Consider the following 22,864-nt stretch of genomic DNA (forward strand, 5'->3'; position numbering starts at 1 on the left):
CGCTCCCTTCCTTGGTTACCTCCTTTTTACGAGCAATAATCCTCTCCCTCGTAACAGAGCGAATGTCTGGGACTGTGATTAAACTACATCTTCCATTTTCGTTCGTTTCCAGACTTACAACATGGATGCCCAAGTCGGAGAGTCGTCAGCATGCGCGACGGCATTACTCTGCGGGGTTAAAGCCAATTACGAGACTGTTGGCCTGGACTCCTCTGCACGCTTCGAGAACTGCTATTCCAGTTTTGATGCCCGTGTACCGTCCCTTATCAATTGGGCGCAGGAGCAGGGTAAATATTCGAACGTCAACAACTAATGCAAAGGATTACATAATCGATACTACTACCTAGCTCCCCGATCAATTCGAACTTAATTGCTCGCGTCGATTCGCTGCCAATTCATGCTCTTTGATGCTCCTCTTTTTTTTCTTCTTTATTTTTTTTTTTTCCACTTTTTTTTTCGTTTACATTCTTCCCCCAACTTCTCGTTTATTTTATTTCAGCATCTTGTCGTTAATTTATCGTGAAATAGATTTGGACGAATAATTAATTTTTGAGTTTTTTTTTTTTCTTTTTTTCATTCGTGTATAATCTTCGAGATATGTTAGCAAGAATGAAAGAGAATTCATCGTTATCGTTGTATTATATTTGTAAGAGATAATTGTTATATACCGATAAACAATAGATTTTATTATCGATATTAAAATCTTTATATATTTTATATATATATATAATCTTTTTTTTTTTAATAATCAATAAATAGGGAAAAAATTACAGCAATAAATGAGAGAGATCTTGAAATCTCGAAGAAAAATTTTTGCTCTTTCTAGGAAAACGGATAAATATTTTTCTCTGAATTAAAGAAAATATTGCCTAATCTACTAGATTCATATTATTCTTGATATAATGTTATTTAATACGAAACGAGCACGACGCTCTAATTATTGTTTACGTTTGCAAAATTTCCACGCTATGAGAGTGCACCATTTTCCAACCATTCCCCGTGCAAAAGATATATAAAAATTACGCGCGAAATTATACCGTTAATGCGATATATACCGAGCCGCGACAATGCAATCGCGACAGTCATGGCACCGATCATAAGATCCGTACGTTATTTTTCCATGTGTCGAATATCCCGGGACGGAAAGCGAATTTTCGAGCATAAATTCTAGCCATGTGCAATTCGGGCCGCTCGTAGAACAGACTTCGGGTAACAATGAAACGAGCTCGAATTTGAACGTTACAAGCATCGGCTGTTTCGAATTAAAAAAAAAAAAAAAAAAAAAAAAAAAAAAAAAAAAAGTTGAACCGCTTTCGCAATTCGTTACGGTTGTATGTTTGAAATGGGAAATAAAATAAAATACCGACCGCATTCATTAATGAAATAACAAAAATTTGATCGAGAGCGCAATTCGATAGGGAGATGGCCTAAATAAAAATTCAGGGATCGCGTTTCATCGATTCATTTTCGCCTCCTGGTAATTCCTTCGTCCCTTGAGTTCTCTCTTTAAAAACTCTTTACGTATAAAAATTGTCATCGTAATTTCGTAACAATTCAAAGTTTCTTCGAGAGATAGTGATTTTGTCGAGATTCAAGATAATGGTGGCAAGAGTTGGATCGCGATACCCGTTGAAAATCATCGGGCATCGGGAGCCACGATGGCTCCCCGTGGACCATCTGGTATATAATCTGGTCTCATTAGAATGGTATCGAGCAATTAACAGAATTTCTGTGGCGCGCATGCACGAATATTAAGGGGTATATGCTGGGGGATGCTGCAATCGGGGGGATCGTCATACTGCGCTACGATCAAGTTTCGTTGTCAACGATACAGAATAGTGCTTTTAGCCGATCTCGATTTTCCATTTTCCCCGGGTTAGACATTACGCGGCTCGAAAATTCAGTTTTATCGCGCGATTGGGAGGAGGAAGAAGAGAGGAAGGGACGATATTTTTGGAAAATGCAAAAACGAACGACGAGAATTCACGCTAGTGGATTAGAATTGAAAGATAGCGACTTTTCGAAAGGTTCTAAGTCGACAATTAATGACAAACGATAACTGTTTCTAATTATTTTCGTTCATGAAAATATCTAAGACTGAAATATCTTCGAAACTATTAATTATTTTGATACAATATGAATACATCTATAACTTGTTCGAATATGCACAATTACTATCTTAATTACTCGAATACAAAATTACATTTACAAATTAAACTATCGTTACGAATCGTAATTAATCTATAAGATATTACGAGAAGTAAAAAAATTTGTATATCGTGTCGATCACGTTTGAATTGTCTGGATTCTATCTGCCTATACATAATGCATCGTGGTTTATAGATACAGATCGTCGAAACTAGGCGCGTGAGAATGGCCTTCCAAATTAGTCAATCAGAGATCAATTCCTTTCCACCGCGACAGTGTTGCTCTTCAAGTTCGTGTCATCGAATCATTTTCGAAAATGGATAAATTAAGCTCGATTCGACAGCATCAGTACCAGTGTTTGTTTATTCGAGTCGTAGTGTCGCTCGTAAATAAGGATCTTCGATCGGTTGGTTTATTACTCTCGTACTTATCGGTGCACGATAAAAGAATTCGCTCGGAGCTTGGTTCGATAATTTCAATTTTCCTATAGAGACACGTTCGCTTTCATCACGGTTCTTTGACTAGTCTCGCGGTGAATACTAATGGTATCGATGTCGTGTTTTTAACGACGATGATGAAACCTGCCTATCGATCTCGTCGTTTAAACACATGCCGGCTATTTTCAGAATTTCTAAATAGAATGTACACGGGGGAAAAATATTACAAAAATTTTCACAGTGGCTACGTGTGTTTGATCAAAAGTGCAGCTTTTGTATTTTATCTTCATAATATTCGATTATAATTTTCTCGAGTTTTAATATATTTGTATCGATACGTACGTATAGAAATTAATTAATTAATCTGAACATTGAGAAAATTTGTATAAATGATATAATTATAATGCATATAATATAACGTTATGATGATACGTAGTTATTTACTTTTAAATGATACGATGAAAATGATGATAACAGATTAAATTAAACTAGTAGAACGATTGATTTGATCGAATCGAGTTACGAAAAATAAAAATAAAAGAAAACTTGATTTAATAATATGCATAAAGAATTTTTTCACACGTTCGTTTATATGATATGAATTTATTCGAGTTATTTACCATTGAATAGCTTGAAATATTCAATCTCTAACATTTCGAAATATTCAAAAATGTGCAATCTATTTTCTTTGTTCCACGATATTGCGCACATTGAAATTTTTCATCTCTATAATCCAGATAAAATTCCAAACAACAACGTTACTATAATTTTTACGTTGTGCGAACAAATCTCCTCTATACACGTTTCACGATTCGGTAGACACTTTTAATTTTCTTACAAAATATATAAATTTAAGTTTTTCGAGGAAATGGTATTTATAAAAATACACGATTCGATATCATCATGCTTTGATCCCAATTAATTACATTCCTTATCCATTTTATCATCTTAATATAATTTAATACAATTCGTTCGATAAGATAAAAATATTCGAATAAATTCGAATGTAAGTACTAATAATTTGGAAATATAAATTCTACAGAAATAATTGAATCTAGACGAACCCTAAAATTCATCAGGTGTCAACTTATCAACAATTATTTCGGTGACAAACGTTTACAAGATGCAAAACAAGATACTTAATTACTTTAACCGCAATATTTTTCGTGCGATGTTGCGAAATATCTCGCAACATAAACGAGATTTTTACTTTCCACTTGGAAATAAAATGTACCTTCGTTAATTTTTATTAAATCGTCATAATGACTCGTGAAATGTTCCAGGAAAAATGATCGAGGAATGCGGAAACCTTACAGCTCATAACTTATAAATAACCGAAAAACGGAGAACCGAGAGATATTCGAGAGATATAAGCTCAAACTATATATATATATATCGCAACAGATATCGCGTGACGATGAGATATTAAGATGCGCGAGTCGAGCGAAAACGAGTCGGCCGGTTAAATCAGTCGTCGGGCTTATATGTTATATATATATAGAATGTAACAAGGGGTGCACACGGGTCGTGTACATCGAGATCAGTAATAAACACATTGCGCCCAAACCTTGTACGTCTGACGTTGCGAGCATGAAAGCTGCAAGCTGCCTTAGCTCGATCATTAAGATGAATTGCCTCGTTGATTAATCGCACGCCGTTTGCCGTTGACACGGCTCCTCGCCGTAACCAACCCGATCCCCGCTTTCTGCCCTCTTTTACCGCCGCAATTTGTCAATTTACAATTATTGTCTGCGCATTCGATCTGCCTCTATTATTGCGACCGCATAATAGCGGCCATAAACCGGTTTCAGAAATAAAGAGAGCTTGGTTTTTTAAAAAGAGCTCGGAAAGATAGGAGGGAAGATAAGATAAGATAAGTATATCTTTAATTATCCTTCACGTTTTTCTCTTCGAATTAGATATAATACTTGAACGCTTGTCTTGTTTGTATAAATTGTAAATAACTGCGAAGAATCATATCGTAAAAATAAAACTTGAAGCGAAGTTTTTTTCAACTCGAAAGAACGATTATTTCTTGACAATTAAGATACGATTAAGATTATATTACATTATGTTCTATAAAAAAATAACACAGTTATTGAAGTTATTAAAGGTATTAACGCTTTCATTCATCTCCGATATTACGGCGATAAGTTTTCGAAATAAATGATAATTTGATGTATAATATAATCACGAAAATAAATAGTAGTAATAATTCGAAACGCTGATGAAGATATTTCGTTCGCTGTATATTTTACATTTGAATTCCCAATCGTATTTATTCTAATTACAAACGCGATTCACCAAATGTAATACTCGTAATATAATTTGCAAATTTACAAATATTTATTTTCCCCTTGATTACAAAATATTCACCGTCAACGAATAAAAAAGCGAAAACAAAAGTTTAGAAATCACTCTCACTTTTCGATCATTTATCGTATTTTGTAAATCGAATCGATATAAAAAAAAAAAAAAGAAAGAAATAAAAAAAATGGATGATATCGATCGATTAATTAATGGGTATTCACTATCTTATGCGATAGGGGAGAACAAAATAATGAAATAACTTTATCGATAGCTATCCTTATCGGAATATTGATCCAAGTATTTATTCGTTTCGACAAATAATTAGCAGGAGACTAATTGAATCGATTATGCATTCCGTTAAACGGAATATCGATTTTGGTGCGGGACCACTTTTGTTCGGACGAATTTTCCAACGGAAGTTGTCCGCTGTTCAAACGAGGGGTTTACCGTGTTCCTAACACCATCTAAAATTTGCAAATTCACCCGAGTCGAGTTTTCGGTTACGAGGCAGAGTCGACAAATGAACTTTATTCGATGACGTCTGATTTCAACGATTCTCTGATAATTCATTCGTCAAGGCAACCTGTATCAATTGTCATCCACGGCGATGATCGATCCAACAGCGTGAACAATCGAAAAGAACAACGATATAATTATTGATTATCTCGAGAAATGGAAAATTTATTCTCTTATTTTTTTTTCTTTCTCTTTGTTTATCGATTTTATTGATTCCATTCTTCCTCGATTACAGTAAGTATGTTACACGAAGATTCCAGCCGCGATTCTCGGCACAGTCTCGTTTAGGATCACACGGCGTATCTAGGCTTTCCATTAAGGCCCTTTTCGCTCCATGTTTTCCCCGTTTCACGTCTTTTTCTTCTACGACCGTCTCTTTTTTTTCGGCACCCATAAAGAACAATTTCGCAGATGGAACGGCACAATTTCGCCGCGAAAAATAATGTCGCTAGAAAACCCGTTTGATAAGATGAAAAGTCGCGAAGAGAGAGAGAGAGAGAGAGAGAAAGAAAAAGAAAGAAGTCTTTTCTCGAGGAAGTTGAATCACTTTGAACGATCTTCAGAAGGGATCGAGTAAAATTTCGCGAATATTAAATTTACCGAAACTTTGAAAATTAATATCTTTCCGAAATTATGATCGAGTTAAATTTCGAATCTTTCTCTTGACAAGAATTTCTTTGATTTTCGCGATCGTACGATCATTTCCCTCGAGATATTGTCGTTTCGAAAGAGAAGCATATTTTCTGTCATCCTTGTCAATAATTTCTCTTATTGAAGCGCTTGCAGCCACTTTACGAACCAACGGATGCTGAATTCCCTTTTATTTCTTTTATTATCTTCTTCTTCTTCTTCTATTATTACGCGTAACGCGTTTTCGAATTAAAAATTATATCAAGAATCTTCAATTTTCCTTCCCAAACGTTAATTAACGTAGTTATCTTTAGGAGAACGGATCGAGTCATCGAACAAAGTGAATATGAAACAAAGTCCATTTTCAAAAATAAATTCCTTCTTTGAGAATTATCATAATTCTTCATTGGTTTCTTTATCGTATAAATAATAATGTTTCATTTTTTTTCATAAATTTATATCACGATATATCATCATGGTATAAAAATATTAATTATTCCAACAAAAGGTAAATGTTTCTTATATTTTCTATACTTTCGTCGATTAATTTGACACTTTGTTTCAATATTTCGCCCTATTAAAATATAATAATAGAGTCACGTTGAAAATTTGAGATATGTTTCCAGATCGAGGTGGCTCAAAGAAGAACAGCTCATTTCCGGAAGTCGAAGCGAATGCTCGACAAAGCCTTTTCACCTTTCCCGCGGTTCCAGCTTTCGTTTTCCGTTAACCATTTTGCAAATCTCTGAAATGTCTCTCGTTTCAAGTATTCGAGACGCGTCTCGTATCGCGAAATTGTTTCTTGAACCGAACGGGAAACGTCGAGAATTGTTTTCGCTTAAAAGAGGAAAAGTGAAATCCGCTCACCGTAGTACGTAACCGTGCGTCGTTGTTCCTCGACAATTTCCACCTCGAGGAATTCAATCGTAGCTTTATTTTAATTTGCATGCGAACGTCTCGCTGCCTCAGTGTTTATATGTAAATTATGCCTCATCTTATCGCCATCGAGGCGCGGATCCCACACTTTGATGCTTCCTTTTACGGGATAAACGAGGCATGCGGAAAAACGACGCCTGTTTACGCTGCTCAATGGTCCTCCTCTTCTTCTTTCTTTCTTTTCTCTCTCTCTCTCTCTCTCGTTCCTTCATCGAATCGCGCTTCCCCTCCCTTCGAAGTCTACATCGACATCGTCCCGAATTCGGAAGATGGAATTTCTTCGTCTTACATTTTCGAGTAATTTAACAGGATAAAAAACAAAATATCTTTTTGATGGAACGAAACGATTCCCTCGAACGATCCGTTTCGTTTCCCCGATAATTGTCGACTCGGATGATCGAAGAACGAGACGATCGAAACGCGTTTGTAATTTTCGCCCAAGCGTTTGGACACTTTTCTATTTTCGGCCAACGTCGCGATAACGTTTACGATAATGGAACGAGAGGCAAACACGGAAATTGCTTAGGCGAAAGAAACGAATGTAGGGTTTTGGGAAAGTTGAAATTACAAGGAGAGGAAAAAAGAGGAGAAGTATCGTCCAGGTTGAACAAATTAAATTGGCGGCGTTTGCCGGTCAAAAACAATCTCCAAACTTAATATCCCACCGCGCGTTTAAACTTTCCTTCGTCGATTCTCTTGGAACAACGTGGAACGTGATCTAAAAAAATAGAAAGAAAGAAAACGAAATTCTTCCATTTGGAAAAAAAAAAAAAAATAAAAAAAATGAATCGCGTCGCGGAAGAAATTTGAACTTTTGCATGGATTTTTAAAAAATACAAGATAAACTCGAGATATTATTCTCCAAGGACGCGTGTGTATCCTTGCATCCGTTCAATTCATCCCAAGTGCGTATCCGTTAACAATTTCCCTCAATCTCGACGGATGTGGAGAGGTCATAGTTAAATCATAATTGAAGAGCGAGATGCCAAGATCAAAGGGTCAAGAGCGAGGATTTGATGAAGGGCCCGTGTATCGAGACGCTGCTGATCTCAGAGCCGATTAACGTGCTGCGCCGTGATTGCTAATTCCACGGGAACATTGATCCTCGCGTGGCAAACTCCTCGATCCCGCGTTAACATATCCCGCGGATGGAAGAAACCCTTTCATCGAGTATCTTTCTCTGTGTAGTATGGCATCGATATTTCGTTTTCATCGTCAATTTTCTTTTTCAATAAACACCGTCGAAGCGACTCGAAGGCGTAAACGCGGCTCTTTCTCACCGTGCACGTGCGGAGAAGCGAAAGGGTTAAGAAGATATTGGGAGATCGAAATACTCTCTCTCGATCTCGAATTCATTTGGAAAGCCTGTTGGAAGAACTTTCTTCCACTTCTTTCTTCCCATATCGATTATTCGTTCACTCGTTTCGACAAGGGAGGAGACAAGGCAAGAATTGCCGTTTATTATAAGATTCTAACGATTTCTTTTTTTACATTTCACTTTTACGTTAAACTTATTTTTAATTACACGGAACGAGTGGAACGGGCGTGTCGTTACGAGGAGACGGTAATTATACGGAAATGAAACGTATATTAGGGCTTAATGGCAAGCAATCTGCGGATGCCCGTTCGATTCGTTCACGATTCGATTATTATTCCCGGCTGTACGAGAAAAGAAAGAATTTTTGAACGAATCTTTTTCAACGAAAATCCTCCCTTTTTTTTTCCCAGGCAAATCGACAGGATTGGTTACGACCACGAGGGTGACGCACGCGACACCGGCGGCCCTTTACGCCCACGCAGCCAGCCGTTACTGGGAGGACGACGGCAAAGTGCCACCTGCTGCACGAACATCGTGCAAGGACATAGCGCGTCAGCTGCTCGAGGATGAGCCCGGCCGTAACATCAACGTACGGGATTACGCATTTCGAACCTTAAACCTTCGAAACTTTTACTCCCTTCCCCGATGTTAATACATCGAGGGTTCTTCTCCTCTTCTACGTCGTTCTCATCGTCGTTCGTGGAAAGATTTCCTCGGAGGAGTCGCGATTCCACCGTGGAAGGGATCGAACGGAAGCGGCTTTCGAATTCGAGACCTTTGCCCGCAGGAAATTTCTAACGATCCTGCTCTTTCCTTTTAAGGTTTCGATACGAAGAGGGCGAAATTGGAACGTGAAATCGTTCTTCCAATTTGTACACCACAACCTTTTTCTTCCCTTTTTTTTCTGTTTTCTTCTTTTAGGGAGAAAATGGATTAAGGATATTTTGATTTTGGGTTGGGAAAAGCAGTTCCGTGCAAGTTTGATGATATAAATTATGATTTAATCATAATTCAATAATCAACGAACCGTAAACCGTCCGATATTGAAAGTTGGGCAAACATGTACTTGCCATGAATAATTCAACGTGCGCGCTTAATAAGGTATTTAATATATCCTTGCCGGGCAAAAGTGACTCTTTATTTACGAAAATATAATCGGATTGAACTTTTCTCTTGATTAAAAATACAAATTATTAGATCGATATATTGTTCGAATATACCTATATATATATATATATATATATATATATATATATATATATATATATATATATATATATGTATTTAAACCATCGATACACGATTCAACGATTCAACTTCACTTTTTTTCTCGTTGATAATTTTTCTTCTTCCTCTTCGAAAAAAAGTTCTTACACAACTTACGCAACAACGCAAGATCACGAGTTGAATCATCATCAAAGTTAATAGTTATAATAGTAATAATCTATCATTAATCTATCAAAAAAGGAAAAGATATAGATATAAATAAAAATACCGATATGGATACCCGTGATATCTTTTATCAAAACTGGAATGTTACAGCTTAATCCAATTTAAAATTTACGATATATCTCTATATTGAATTGTATGGATCGTCCCGACTCGAAATGTTATTCGCATATTCGTGTGTCGGTGCGCGAAAATTGGTCCGCGTATTCGAAAATATTCGAACGAAGGAGGGAGAAGAAACGTTAAAAATCCCGGATTAAAGCGGGTATCGTGCGGGAGGAAAGAGATTTCGGGGAAGCAACAACCCGTGCCTTCCACTCGGCGATTTATCGGCGACGTTTTACACGCCGCATCGATCCCGTGCAACGAACGAGTCGAGCGCGTTCAAATTGATCTCTCCACGGCGAAATAGATTTCGTTACGTGAGATGCACAACGTTCGACTCATAATTTGTATTTGTTGGAATAGCTTCAACGGCGATGAAAAACTTTTTTTTATCAATTTCGAGAAATATTTAACGAAGTAATAATCCCGAGTAAATTTGAGTTTCGTCAGACGAGGATAATTAATTGTTCGAGAAATCTTGAAGGTTTCCCCAAGCTTAATCCCATTAGGAGGAATGTATCATTCGTGTGCAAATTATGTCAGTTCTCGAATCAAGTAGTTTTATCGTTCTTGCATTATGTTTATTATCGCGTTAAGAATTTACCTTCTAATCGTATTTCCACAAGCTGCACATCGAGTTTCTAATCCCATTTTGAGGATTTCGTGTTTCAAACTCGAGAATTTGTGAAAATTTAGTTTTCCTCGTCACGCAGTCACGTTTTCGCAAGATCGTGACGGAAATGTTTCGAAACGTTGCAGTCGGAAATTGAACAACTTTATTCATCGAAAACGATCTTAAATAAGGAAGAGGGGCTATAACCTTTACCTAGCAACTCTTTCTTAAACTTTTACCTTTCAAATCTTTTCATCCTCGTTATTTTCCGTCGAAATCCTTTCGAAACGAAAGACAGATAACGATCTTCGAATCGAACTGTATCCGATATGAAGTTGACTCTCTCCGAAACTTGGTTAAAAACCGCGACTACGAGATAACGTTACGTATCCTCGAACTTTCGATCGAGATTGAGCAAGATGAGGAGATGAAGAGCCGATACTCTGGCAGGAAGATGCGGTGGTTCAATCAACCAGAAGTTAGGATTTAGGGTACAGCCGTGGCCAAGACCCCGAACGATGTTTTTGTGGGGACGTAAATGGTTGAAAAAAGTTGACTCGAGAGATCAAGACCTTTTATACGGAACTTCTATGCAAAACTTTCTGTTCTCGTTGAAGTCTGCTTCCGGGAGAGGGTTTGTTGAGTCGGAATTAGAAGGGGAATTAAAAGTCCACGGGGGGGGGGGTGACTTTTCCAGCGAATTCCAGGATTTATAGGAAATAAATCTTTTATTTTTATCTTTGGTGATGGAGGAGGGAGCGGCAAAATTTTGAAAATTCAATGTCTATTCCGCGTTTAATTACAGCCTCGAAATGATACGTTATAACACGGTTAAATTTCGATGTTCCATCGAGTTAATTAACATCCACCGTAATTTTAATTGTTTATCCGGGAAAGTAGAATTTCGATCAACCTTTTAGCTTTCGAAATATCAGAATCATACCGGGAGTAATTAACATTTCAAATAATTGACGAAAAACGAAACGTAACAATTTCTTGTTAATTACTTACTTGTTAATTTGACATATATCCCTTGTGTCGATATTATCTGCATTATAGTTTTCTTGTAAAAAGAACGAAATCCTGAACGAAATTCTTACGAAAATATGAAAAAAATGGGTCGAAATAAGAAAACAACGTCGATTCGATCGGCTAAAAGATAGGAATATTTTACAACGAATTATAGAAATATCTTTATTCGATTAAATTCATTTTGTCATATCGAGAAATAATACTATTCGATCCAAAACAATAGAATGTTCTGAAAAAAGGGAGAAAATATCGCATAACGTATCCTACGTGTCTTTCATTGGCGATATTAAAATATAAAAAGCGTGCAATGTAGGTCGCGTGCTCGTAATCCTTTTTATATGTGACTTTCCGTTTCAAGCTATCCGTGAAACAAAAATAAAAAATAAAAGAAGAGAAAAGAAAAAGCTGTAATCACCGAAATGGAAAATTTTACGGATGAACGAGAAGACTATTCCCTTTCGGTTGACTTTGAAATTCTACAAAATTGCTTTTGGGATCACGCTCTCTGATGGAACACAAACACGCGCGACCAAAGGAACGGGAATATAGGAAAATAAAAGGTTCGAAAATGAAAATCAAAGTTTCGATGTTAATCCCGTTCAAATTTAAATTTAAATCCGATTATTGGAGGAAATTCGATGCGGGTTACAACGCAAGCGATAACGACGATTAGACTGCTGTTTTTTGTATAGCTGAAACGTGTTCAAATATTTACAAAGATATTATTAAAATAGTAGGATGAGATAAGAAATCAACAAGAATGTTTAAGATGTGAAAAATATGAATGAGAGATGTCCGTGATCCATATCTTTCAAGTAGTGTTTATCATTTGAGGTAGATCAATGAAACGAGAGGATGGAAATAGTAAACATATCAAAATAAATGAAAAAGCGTTTTAAAGAGTAAACACAAATTATGAGATACGTTTATTTTTGCAAGAATATTGTCTGCAATCATCGTATTAATTATATATTGAAAACTTTAAATTGATTTAAATAAATTATAAATAAAAAAAATTGAATGAAATGTATCGTGAGAAATAATAATTTATCGAGTGAAATATAATGCTAATGAATCATGATCGATCGTAGGTGATACTCGGCGGAGGTAGACGCCATTTCGTGCCGAAAGTGATCCAGGATCCGGAAGAGCCGGATAAGGAAGGAAGACGATTGGACGGAAGGAACCTGATCGAAGAATGGTCGAGAAACCATCGGTTGCGGAACGTGGCCGCGAAATACGTGGCTAACAAGGAGCAATTCGAGAGCGTCGATCCACGGAAAGTGAACCATCTGTTGGGTAACGAATGAAAATACGTTTTCTATATTTCTTATAAGGAAAAAGCGATTTATCAAAACGAAACGAAATTTAATCTCAATACCGAAAAGTGATAGTGATTGCATCGTTACGTTGAAACGGTTCCTTTTTAAAAAAATATAACTGAATTAAACTTTCTTATCCAATATATTTGATATCATTCATTTCGGTATCATTCAGGTATACAAAGAGAGTCGTATATGATGAAAGTTTTTACGATTCGAATTGAAAAAAAAAAAAAAAGAAAGAAAGAAAACAATACAGGAATAATTAAGACTGAATAATACCGTGCATTGTACCTTTAGATAATTATCGATCTTGCACGATTAATGCTTCGATGCAGTTAGCTGTTAGTTAGTCCGCCCTAATTATGAACGGCGTAACGTTTCAATTTGAGATTACACTTGGCCTATTGATCAGAACTGTTGATTCCCTTCCAAGATTGTCTAATAAGCAAATTATTGGCTGACAATTAATAATCGAGTGAAACGCGGTTTTATAGAAGAGAAACAAAAAAAAAAAAAAGAAAAAAGAAGAGAAAACATTTCACTTGCATTCACCCGGCATCGTTAAAATTATCGTAGAAAATTAACATAATTACGAAAGAAATTAAATTCCAAATTCGTTCACAAAAGGGGAACGAATCGATAAAATTTTTCCCGCGACAGGAAATCAGTGATTTCATATTGTTCAATCATTCCAGGGTTGTTCTCCTATTCCCATATGGACTTCGACGTTGATCGAAACACGAACGGAAGCGGTGACCCGTCACTGGCCGAAATGACGATAAAGGCGCTTCGTATACTGGCCAAAAATCCCGAAGGATATTTCCTTTTCGTGGAAGGTACGTAGGTACGAACAAAGGGACTTCGAACTTCACCAAGGAGATGTATTATTCCAATGTTTCACCGAATAGTTCCTTTTGTCGAACCGTTGCGTTTATAGGAGAAAGAAAAAGAAATTGTTCTCTTTATCCCGAACTTTAAATGGCACGATATAATCCCTTTCCATTAGCAATCTCGTTTATTTTACGATACTTTTTTCCAATAGTTTATTATTTTTTTTCCCCACAATTAAAGGGAAATATGTTTTTTATGTGTCTGTTGTTTCGAATGGAGTTAAAACGTTGCGCAAAATTACTAAAAATTCGAAGAATTCGCGTGACGACTTATCGTCATCTCGTTAAAATTCTATAATCGGCGCAACATAATTGAAATTCCTCGACGGTGGAATACGATTGAGCTAATACTCTTTCTCTCTCTCTCTCTCTCTCTCTCTCTCGAAAGAGAGAGTATTCCTTTTGAGAATAGGGAAACGCGAGTTCCCTGCACGAAGATTGAGTCAGCGTTCTGTACTTTATCGAGTTTATAGCTTTCCGCCCCTGGTAACCGGTATGTACATCTCACGTTCTTTCGTAGTTGGGAAAAACGTTTTCTCGACTTGTACGAAGATACACTTTTTTCTTCCACCCCCCGTTTCTCCGCCCCACCCGAGCCACGAAGAGACCGCTGAGCCAGCCATTTTCGTGACCGTGGACTCTTTCGCCGTGTATTTTCGTCGTTCGCAGATGGAATAATAATTGCCTCTTTACCCGTTCTCACCGGTTCTACATTAAAATAAAATTATAATTTCCTTCCGAAAGCAGGAAAATGTAGATAGACAGAAAGAAAAGAAAAGAGAAATGGGAAGAAAATTTGCGACCGGAGTGGAATTTCTGGGGAAACTATGTTTGAAAGAAAGAAATATGAATATCGTAAAAAAAGAGTAATCTTGAAATAATAAGTTGGGAATTTAAAAATTCGTCGCAAAGATTTTCATTATTTCTTTATTCATAGCGTGGCAATACGAATACTTGATATTGATTCTTGATCTTAAATATGATTCACTCGTATGATATTGCACGACTGATTCGATTATATTTAAAAGTGTAAATTAAACGCGAAGTTAAAATTATCTATTTCCACGAAATACATTTTATCGTGATTCATCATGAAATTGCACTATCGTGCACGATGGTGTTCCTCCTTCAAACTTCATTCGAGAATTGCTTCCGTTTCTGGAATTCAACATCGGTTGCCTTGTAGTAGATACCGAAATCTGGATCCAAAGTTTCCTATCGTGACAACTGTTGCTGCCTGTTAGTAGTTGGAAAATGTAGACGAGTTTTGGCACGACATCATTGATTCGGAAATAATAATAAATACAAAAAATGTATAAATATTTATGCAAAATTTTAATCCTATACAAAAATTCTACTTGTCGTTCATAAAAGTATTCCTTCCTTTCCGTTTACAAAAATATATGGGAAAAGTATTTTGATTTTTATAATATTTAATTTATTCAAATTTTTTTCAAGTCGTATAATGGTATTATCAAATTAAAGAAACAAGAATCATGGTCATTTATCAAACAAGTGATTTGTTGACTCATTGTTGTTACGTATTTTGGAATTCCAGCTATTGAAGTCATTCTTGTGCTTTTATAACAATGATAAGAATAATTCTGCAAATAACTCTCTAAATTTATGTTCGTAAATAACTGAACAAATGTGAATATTTGTCACAACACACAACAATTTATTCATCAAATAATAATTATAAATTAAACACGAGGCATAAAATATAATTCTGTAGCTCACCGGTAGATAATTGATGAAACATTTTTATTATTAGTCAAAATTATGTTTCACCAGATTTTTACCATTCTTTTCACTCCCTTTTTTTAATTTTTTGCCCAAATCGCGACCATCGAGCTCCCAGAGCCAACTTTTATTTCGCGATTACGGCGGAGTCCACATGGAAATTCTGAACAATCCGTATAAACGGAAAAAGGGGAGAAATTTAGCTTTTTCTCGTCGAGAATTTGTCTAATTTTATGTTGAATAAAAATGAGCATCCCTGGGAAAACTGTGCCAGCTTGGACGAGCGCTGTTCAAGAGTGGTCAGTTTGCATTAAAAAAAAAAAAAAAAAAAAAGAAAATAAAAGAAAGAGAAATCCAATTTAGAATGTTTCTTTTTCGTCCATCCTGTCATTTCTGTCGTGTCAAGAATCTATTTTCGTCAATATATTTAGAAAAGTCGAGAGGAAATTATTCGATGGATGAAAAATCACAAGCATGGAAATTAAAATGGAGAAACGAGTAAAAAGGATGATCATTTGCATATTTTTTCGATTTTAATTAGATCGGGCGATTACTAGAGGAAATTTTTTTTTTAATTTTTCGAAACGCATGGAATAATTATATATATATATATTTTTTTTTTCAAAAAATAAAATATTCAGATCCACAAGGATTAATATATACGATTAATAGATCGATATAAATCGACGTATTAGAATGAGTTATCGGTCACATCGTTCATAGATTGCTCAGATTAAAATTCTGAAATTCGGACAGGAAGGAAGGAGCAGCGACATTAGTTCGAATAAGCACGTTCATTACGGAGCATTCTGCGAATCTCTTCTCGAGATCTTAATTCTATAGGGTTCTTAAATACTGGAATTTAATTCAAATGCAAATTAGGTCGTTTCTTTATTCTTTGACTAATTGCAAATAATGCTATTTTCAGTTTATCAGTCAGTGAAATCATATCTATTTGAAACAAAAGATTATTTCAATAGCTGCTTTATTCTCTATTCATGAATTTTCATATATAATATAATTTTAATCCAATCGGATTTTAAAATTATTTGATATCAATTTTCTCGTGAAAAATATTAATCTATTTTGAACGATTTTCATAACGTAGATGTATGTATATACAAAATAATTTAATTGCTAATTAAAATTAATTTAATCGAATAAAAAGTATTCGGTAAGATTTCAGTAGAATAACTTTTACAAACAGCTTTGTTCTATTCAATAACAGTACTGGTGACCAATAGTAGAATTTCACGTTGCTGTCGTGTTTCAAATACCAGCGAAAACCAATTAAAAGTACCGAATCTCTATTTCTAAACAAAAGCGTAATAATATTTTTTATATAGCGAAAAGAATTCTATTATCCAATGTATTTATGAAAATAAAACGAAAAAACTCATACATATTTCTGTAAATTGCTTGAAATCAAATAAATGAAAAATAATGCGATATTATTTCGAATTTATCCTTGTTGCACCTTAAATTTTCATTTTTCCGATTATTACAAACAACGAATTTCATTTGCTACCAAAATGCGCACTACTATCATTTAATTTCATTATGAGCGTATTAAAACTTTTCATCACGGGCTGTGCACGTATAATCGATGAAATTAAATTCACAGTGGAATGCTGTAGAAATGAAAAATAAAAATTTTTCGCGTTTTAATCTCTCGAAATAATTTTTGTTGGCACTTGGATATTATATTATAATACGAGTTTCAATCCCAAAAGAATCGTTACACGTAATATTTTCAGAATCACTTTTTCCGTTTTATTAATTTTTTTTTATTCAAATCAGACTACATATCTATAACACTGTAGAACGTTTCATTCTGAAGAAATGTTTAATAATAATAGTATATCGTTATACAAATTACAAATTCATACGTGTTTTAACACGTATATGTATATATTATATAATATTTCATATCTTAGATGAAAATAGAAATGATGTATAATTTCATGAAATATATTTAAAAAAAAAAAAGTATAATATCTTTTTTTACGAATCGCCATTTTCACTTTTAAGGCGATTCATTTCACGTATTTTGTAATCTTCAGAGAATACGTTCAAAATAATGCGAAACAATAGCAGTAAGATCAACGATTGGAGATATTTGTGGAAATATTCAGGCAGAAATATCGTTTTACTCAGTGGGTTATTCGGTAAACGTAGTTGTTCGTGTTTTATTGCAACTGGTGATTTATTGGAACAACGTTTGCTGCAATAAACAGAAGCAAAAATATTTCACGGATAACAATCGATGTAATTATATAATTATTCATTGATACGAAACGATATTCTTTCAACGTGCAGTTATATAATATTGTTAATTGAAGAAATTATAGTGAAAACTATTCAATTAAGAAATAAATATATTCTCAAATTAAAATACACTTCAATATAAATATATCTTTTATTATTTTTGATATTATTTTGAGTAGAATTATTAAAAATTATATGAATAAATTAAATTAATATTCGTATCGAATGATGTATTAGTAATTAACTCCGATCCTGCAATTATTTCCACTAACGTAGAGAAAGACTGAATCACATGATGCATACAGAGACACGATGTAGTATGAATACTCATATTCATATTCTATGATTCTATTATAACGCATGGATTGACAAATTTGATACAATTTCGATAGTGCAACTATAATAATGTCATACTGAAATAAGGCTAAATTTGACGCAATAGTTTGAAATAATTATATCTTTAATCGTAAATGTTCGTAAAACATAAGATATACAAGATAAGCGATTTATATATAAATGTTATATATAGATTAGTAGTAGTTAGTAGTTATCAAAATCTTTAAATATCAAGTATTTTATCATAAGAAAGATTCACAAACAATTATTAAATATATGCATAAAAATTCTTTTTCGAATGTAAAATTGATTACTTCAAGTGTTAATCGAAAAATAAGCTTACCTCGATTCTTGCTACGAAATACGATACGTCATCGATGTATTAATTTTCCTTGTCTGCATTATTCACACGATCTTCTTTATTTCGTTCAATATTTTCCATATCGTAAATGTTCTTCATCGTTCGAAACAGTATATATTTACAATATATATTATATTACACAAACAACACGTTCATTCACAATTTCCGCGTAACGTGATCGAGACAGAATTAATGTTCGACCGTAAAACCGGATCATTGCAGTTAGCCACGGCGCCGTCTGGCTGAGCCAAATGATACCGAATACTACTGAACCTTTTAGCGTGATACTCTAAGGTCGAATTTCTGTCCCGTTTTATCCCCAATTGCTTCGATTCGTCCTGGAACTGATCCGATTCCACGCTTTCGATTCAATTTCCGCCATCTTGTATATATGCTCACCTTCACTGTCACTATAGAGCGCCACCGCATATATCGAATATCGATTCGGCCATTTTGGATCGTTTCTAAGTGACGCGTTCAACTTCAAGTTGAACTTTCAGTAATCTATTCCGGATTCAGCGTCGTGTCGTTTGCTAGCTCGGTAATTGAATCTGGAATTCTTGTGGATCGTCGTTGAATAATTAGCGTTAAGTACAGTGGTGTTTTACCAAACGCGAATTCGACGGTAATGCTGATGATGCTCGTTTCCTACCTTTGTAATTTCATCGTCGTTTTCGTTCCTTTTCTCGGTTTTCATTGTCTATAGAGTGCTGACAAAGTAAATAAAAGAAAGCAAATGAATTTTCTCGTATTATTAAACGTGAATTTCATAATAATTGCACGGCATAGAAAATTTTTTCTCAAAATAATTTTCTCAATTCGCTATCATGGATTATGTAAAATCTGAATCATTACGAATCATTAAAAGTTAAACGTTTTTCCTATAAAATGTGATATTTCAAAAAATAAAGGAATACGTATTTATAATATAATAAGAGTAGACAAGATATGCTTTGATTTTAAAACTTCATTTATATATATTTATATATAGTATTTATGATATTTATAATTTTTATTAAATATAGCAAAAGAAGTAAAATTACATTTATCAATGTAGCAAGAATGACATAATCCTCGTTTGGATTAAAATTCCCTTTTTATGATGTCTTTAATATTCTTCAGCACGTGTACAAAATATTTAATATTAGGAATATATATTTATCTTTCTATTTATAACATCTGCACCTAGATGCTTTTAGAAAGTTAAAAGTTTATTCAAAAGTATACTTAAAAAATATTAAAGTCGTTAATACGATTATAGGATAGCTTCCTACGAAGTGACAATATTGGTTTTAAAGTTACTCGCGTCGAGAGTTTTTCAAAGTGCATCTAAAGTTGATTCTCAACTGAATAAAACTTGTTGGTTAGGTAGTTCAGTGGAAAAGTGTTTTATATCATATGGTTGAGTGTTTCTTTAATTCGAGAATCTTTTTCAATCGAAATTTATTGCTTTATAAATAATATTTACAAATTTTGAAATTGATATCGTTCACATCATAAGCAGTCCCAGTGACGATGTTTTTATCAACGACGTTTCGAGGTAAATATACAAAATTCTTCGTGACGAAAAGAATCAATAATTTTCAATACAATTTTCATCTTCACAAAATTTTATTCTAATCATTTTCAAATTATTCCGTGTATCCTTTTCGACGATGTCTTTTTTCTATCGATATTATAAAATAAAATTTCTCATTTATATCTGTCAATTTGTTCATTACAATCCGTCTTTGTACTAATTTCTCTTTGTCAGACGTATGATTAAACGGGAAAGGACCATTTGTCTGTCTCTAGGTGGCAGAATCGATCACGCGCATCACTATAACAATGCTTATCGAGCGTTGGACGAAACATTGGCTCTGGAGGAAGCTGTGAGGGCGGTGATGAAGGAAGTGGACTTGTCAGAGACGCTTCTCGTCGTGACGGCGGATCACTCGCACGTACTCACGCTTGGTGGTTTAGCAACGCATCGTGGGAATCCTATATTTGGTAAGTGAAACGTGATAAGTCACTGTCCAATAGTTCCACGATTCATAGAGGCAACTAAAATGATTTATTACCTACCATGATTCCGATAATTCCGAACAAAAGTTCTAGAATTCGAAAATTATTTTTCCAAGTGAATTTATTGCCAAGTAAATTATTATTAAAATTGAAAATTTAATTTTACCTCTGTATACAATACGGTTAAATGGATTTATTACTTGCTCGAGATTCCGTGCAGAAAACTTGGAACTTTCAAATTCACCGATACGATGCAATTTCTACGAACAATTCCGTAGGCCCGGAGTATCATCCTTCGAAATATCTGAATGAAACGTAAAGGATCGTGCCTAGCACGAATAACCTTACCATCTCCCCTTCGATATTACGCTCCCTTATTAACCTCGTTATTTCTTTGATTTCGTTCCACCGGTGCAACAGAGGGCAACGAAAGAGGGGAAAGCGGAAGCAAGCGTGATTCGTGCTAGCCAGAGACACAAAGTTCCCGAACTTTTCGACCAAAAACCGTCAATGTAATTGACATTTTTCCCATATTTCCGTCTACTTTTTTACCTCCGTCCTACGTCGACGAGAACAAGCAACAAAAATTCCCGATATTAAATTCAAGAGAAGGGGCTTTACGCTCCCCGATAAAATTCCCTCGACATCATTCACAATAATCCATACGACTAAATGTCATCCGGTTATATTAAAAATCGTCCGACTGTGATTCCATTTATTCATTCGAATAGACGCAGTTGAAATATCGAGCCCATCGAAAATAACGACCCCTGTTTCCCGTATCGGATAGAAATAATATAATTCACTGTGATCATCATGCGAATCAACGGAATATCGTATTGTCCCGTTGATTAGCGCGAACAAGGGTAAATAAAATTCAATTTCATCGAAAGATCCCACGGCAAAAAATACAGATGTTCAATCTGTGATTAAGTTAAATTGCGAAATGCGGAGAGCATTACTCCGGTTGAATTTCTTATACGACTTCATCAACCTCATTCACGGATCGACTTATGATCCAGAATCGAATCAGAAAGATGGAAATTATTATCGGTGATTCCGTCGACGATTTAATTTTCTTTCCAACCTCGTTCTCCGATTCGAGAATGAACATCCCACATTCATTTCCCTTATTTTTCTTCCTTGTTAGTCTCTTCATCGTTAAACGACCCAATATAAAGATCCTTCGCAAACTCTTAATTTTACGGTGAATCTTCTTACTTGCTTTTGCAATCGCGCACTCGAAAAAAAAAAAAACGTTTCGCGTAATCCTAAAATTTTATCGGCACGAAATTTTTTCTCGAACACGAAATATTCGAATATCCTCCCGTTCGCACGGACGAATTGAACGAATATTTTATAAAAATTAAGTCATTATATAATTATACTTTTTTCATTCAGAATGATCTAACTTTTGATGACGATTGAGACGAATTTTTCTATTTCCTTCGAAGGAAATTTCAGTCTTCCGATCTGAATTTCCAAGTATCGAGAGAAAATTTAGAGGAAGAGACAAAAAGTAGAGTAAAAGGATGATAAATGATTTTCCAACGGTGTGCCGTCCAAATCCAACGAAATCCCGATCACGACGCTAAATCACTCGATCAAAAGACAAAGTCAGATTGATGGACGAAAAGAATTTCGTTGTGGAGGAGACAATCGGTCGCCAATAACGCCATTCAAAACCGGTGCGTTTCTAGCGGAAGAAAAGAGTCTGCAAAATTGAAAAAAAAAAAAAAAAAAAAAGAGAAAAGACACGAGAAGATACGAAGCGTTACAACCGACGATTCATCCGTCGAATCTCTGGATGGAAAGGGCACAAAGGAGACGCGAATGGAAAACGACATCGGAAGAGTGTGAACGGGTTGCGTTGCATCGCGGCATTGATCGGCCGCGTTGCATTTTTCGACTATTGATCATTGGAAACTTTTGGACGCGACGCGATTGGGAAAAGTGGGGCGAGAGAAGCGAGGAAACAAGAGACTGTCGTTCATCAATGTCCCCTCTGAATGCATAATACGAGCACGTTGGATTTACAGCGTGGCATTTGGAACGGTAGCGAGGGAAAAAGTGTATTTAACGGTGAGTGACGAGTTTCTGTTTCATCCCTCTCATCCCGCTCCCTGGATGAAAATTCGAGCGCGCATTCGGTATTCAAGCCGCGAAAAGGCGGGGAGATCGAGTCGAGGTCAATAATTTATCCGGCCTCGTCTCTGTCGATCGCGTTCGGCCGGGCGGAATGACCGGAAAGGGTCGCATGGCAATCCAATACCAGGTAAGTGATTCGGTACACCGTTTTATATATACCCTCCAGACACTTCTTCATCACGCGTGGAAGGGATGGAAGGGCCTTCCAATTCCAAGATCCCTCCCGCTTTCAATACGATCCAATCTTCTTGGACAAGCCCGGATCCCCGCCAATCGAACGTTTGTCCGTGCTTAA

At 35.3% G+C, this 22,864-nt stretch overlaps 2 protein-coding genes across 3 annotated transcripts in view; one reads left to right on the top strand and one right to left on the bottom strand.

Annotated features, from left to right (window-relative positions):
* The window catches only part of LOC105736561 (caspase-1), a 46,846-nt gene extending 27,972 nt beyond the window's left edge, over positions 1-18,874 (bottom strand). The window contains exon 1 of the mRNA XM_086907475.1: positions 18,400-18,874. The gene's annotated coding sequence lies outside the window, so the exon portion shown is untranslated. The remainder of the gene's footprint in view (positions 1-18,399) is intronic.
* Positions 1-22,864, top strand: part of LOC100870080 (alkaline phosphatase) — a 186,861-nt gene that overhangs the window by 121,876 nt on the left and 42,121 nt on the right. For both annotated transcript variants that reach the window (XM_086907472.1, XM_031918988.2), the window contains exons 3-7: positions 113-287; positions 8,706-8,884; positions 12,586-12,793; positions 13,515-13,655; positions 20,212-20,406. In XM_086907472.1, the coding sequence (XP_086763598.1) occupies positions 113-287; positions 8,706-8,884; positions 12,586-12,793; positions 13,515-13,655; positions 20,212-20,406 (898 nt within the window). The remainder of the gene's footprint in view (positions 1-112; positions 288-8,705; positions 8,885-12,585; positions 12,794-13,514; positions 13,656-20,211; positions 20,407-22,864) is intronic.

Source organism: Apis florea, unplaced genomic scaffold (genome assembly GCF_048593485.1).
Source record: "Apis florea isolate Af1SG1 unplaced genomic scaffold, ASM4859348v1 contig_2897_pilon, whole genome shotgun sequence".
Taxonomy (NCBI): domain Eukaryota; kingdom Metazoa; phylum Arthropoda; class Insecta; order Hymenoptera; family Apidae; genus Apis; species Apis florea.